The following is a 2,874-nucleotide window of genomic DNA, read 5'->3' as shown; positions in this document are numbered from 1 at the left end:
GTCGCCTGTCATTGTCCCTGGACACCAAGGGAGAACTTTTATTGTATGTCATCCCCCCGTCCTCTAACCTTATTTCCGGTCATCTCTCTACCTTCCCAGGCATTCATAAAGATCACAATATTCCCCAAAATGTGTAAATTATTTCCTTATGTCTGTACATTCAAACAGATTGTTTATGTTGGCAGGCAGCATCAACAAATTTTGCCCTCCGATCAAAATTCACAAAAATCCCATGCAAATCCGACCAAATGTGTGTATCAATAATGGCTCTAATTTCTATTCGTTATACAGGCTCCAGAGACAACCCCTAACTAACAAACATCAAGACGGTGCTTACAGCACATTTGGATCAGGAGCGGGGAACACTTGGTAAGCATGTTAGCTGATCAACATACTTGTTCAACCATTTACCATACTTTTGTCATACTATGACATTAGTTTAGTTTAAGAAAAAAAAGAACATTTATACTTAAAGCAGAGAGTAGATGATGTCGACTGTACTTTCCAAAAATGTCAAAAGAACTTGAACACCACAAAACTACAAGCGAATGGCCAACTACACACTTACTTTTCTAGATCTGTTTGAGAATGACTGCTTCTTACCAGGCAGGTGGCAGTAGTTTTGCATTTCTCATTTAAAAAAGAACACTGGAAGACCATGGACTGGAATATGAACTAAAGCAGCCTTATGGATGTAGGTTTGTCCGCTCTCGCTCAGATGGTTTTGTAAAACAGCTGCTTCTAATTGAAAGAAATGTCGGATAAGAAGTTGCATATGGCACTGAAGTTGAAAAATGCAACAAACAATGTTGTTTGCTGCTTTACTGATTTCTGTTTCCGATTGCGCTTAAGCTTCAGCTTAACAGCCAATCAGAGTGATTTCTGTCACGGATGGCCTCCACCACATCCTCAGTTGGCCAGAAAAGCCACAGACACCAATGACCCAACACTGGTCATCAGCTGACTGTCAGCCCGGTGTGTCAGGGCCTTTAATCCTATTATAGTTAATAGTTTTTCACATCAATACTACAAAATTAATATTAGGTTAGCTAATGACCTTAAGCATAAAGTTTTTATTTTATTATCAGTGTTTCCTGTTGTCTTATTTTGTCAGTTATTGTTTAACATTGTTTTGATATCTTCAGGCTGACTGCTTTTGTGCTGAGATCTTTTGCCAAAGCGCAGTCTTTCATCTACATCGACCCAACAAAGATTGAAGAGTCGAAGACTTGGCTGGAGAGCAAACAACGAGAAAATGGCTGTTTTGAACAGTTGGGGAAACTCTTCAACAACCGAATGAAGGTAAGCTGACAGTCCCTGTAGAGAGTGTATGAAAATGACTGATGATAGCTGACACTGAAGAAGGTTCAGCACCTCTTTCATTCATGGCAGTAGTAACTAATGCTAACCAGTGGCTCGGTCCACAACATTTGCAACATGAGGTAATTCCCTCTTGTGTAACATTAGACAGGTTTCACTGGTTTTACACAAACAGCATTATTATGATTCATGTATGAACAGCCAGGAGCCCTGTAGGACTCCCATTTAATTGTGAAACAGGACACTGCCATCATTTGCAATCTGCATGTAAGCAGTGTCACTTTGGGGCCCCTGGGTTGTGGAGGAACAGTGTTGATAATGTCTGAATGATGCTTCCTCTCTACAGGGTGGTGTGTCTGATGAAGTGACTCTCAGTGCTTACATCACTGCTGCCTTCTTGGAGATGAATACGCCCGTAAAGGTGAGTCGACTCTTTGCAGTATAAATGTTGTTTTAAATGTAAACTGCAAATACAAAGAAAGACAAGAAGGGAGAAAACGGTTCCATTCCACATTATTTCCAAATTGTACTTTATTTATATTAATTTAAATGAAACCACTGTAGCCTAGGCCTACCCTAGGAGGGAGGGATCTTGTACTTTCTGGTGTCACTGGTGGCCACATTGACAAGTGGACATTTACATAACTTCCTCATGTTGTGGCACACACACACACACACACACACAGTTTTTACAAATGTAAAAATAAATATAAAACTGTTGATTTATGAATTGAATGAATGTGATATGGAAAACTAAATGAATATGTACTGGATATATAACAAATGTTTTAATAATATGATTAATATATAATAATTTTGTCTGTGTTCTCATTCAGGTTAGTTACTGTTTCTACTGTGTCCTTCCTTTGTACTGTTGTTTAATGTTACTGTTACTGGAGTTTGTTCACACAATGACAGACTTTATGATCATAAAATAGAATTAACAGCAAGTTAATTGTATTTTATGATCATTTTGTGTTTAGATCATCAGTTGAATCTGTGATACATTATTATTATATGTCTTCTTTTTAATCTAATTATAAGGCATCCCAAGTGGTGAACTAAGAGCTGTCTTGCCTCAAAGAGTCCATCAGTGACCTCAGCAACACCTACACCACAGCTCTGCTGGCCTACGTCTTCACCCTGGCAGGAGACATGGAGACCCGTGCTCACCTTCTGAAGCATCTAGACACGGTCGCATTAAACCAAGGTGAGTCATCCAATCATTCTGGCTTCATTACTGTGAATGTAGCTGACCTCATGCCTGTTTATCTGTTTGTGGATGGCTGTTTGTAGGAGGTTTCCTCCACTGGTCTCAGACAGCAACAGAAACGTCAGCCTCTCTGTCTGTGGAGATCAGCTCCTACGTGCTGCTGGCCAAACTCAGTGCCTCTCCTACTGCTGAAGACCTGGGCTATGCTGCCCGCATCGTCAGATGGCTCACAGGACAGCAGAACTATTATGGAGGCTTTTCCTCCACACAGGTACAGCCCCTAAAAAAAGCCCTGTTAAACATACAGTATTCTCTTCTGGGACAGATAACAAAGCTAGTTG

At 40.2% G+C, this 2,874-nt stretch overlaps 1 protein-coding gene across 1 annotated transcript in view; it reads left to right on the top strand.

The window, feature by feature from the left end:
- LOC118341955 (alpha-1-macroglobulin-like) overlaps positions 1 to 2,874 on the top strand; it is a 10,341-nt gene that overhangs the window by 7,152 nt on the left and 315 nt on the right. Inside the window, 4 exon segments of the mRNA XM_035680378.1 lie at positions 1,146 to 1,302; positions 1,667 to 1,741; positions 2,365 to 2,530; positions 2,617 to 2,804. Coding sequence (XP_035536271.1) covers positions 1,146 to 1,302; positions 1,667 to 1,741; positions 2,365 to 2,530; positions 2,617 to 2,804 — 586 coding nt within the window.

This window comes from Morone saxatilis, unplaced genomic scaffold (genome assembly GCF_004916995.1).
Source record: "Morone saxatilis isolate NCDOM2014 unplaced genomic scaffold, NCSU_SB_2.0 Contig8, whole genome shotgun sequence".
Lineage (NCBI taxonomy): Eukaryota > Metazoa > Chordata > Actinopteri > Moronidae > Morone > Morone saxatilis.
This window is presented reverse-complemented; position numbering and strand designations above follow the sequence as displayed.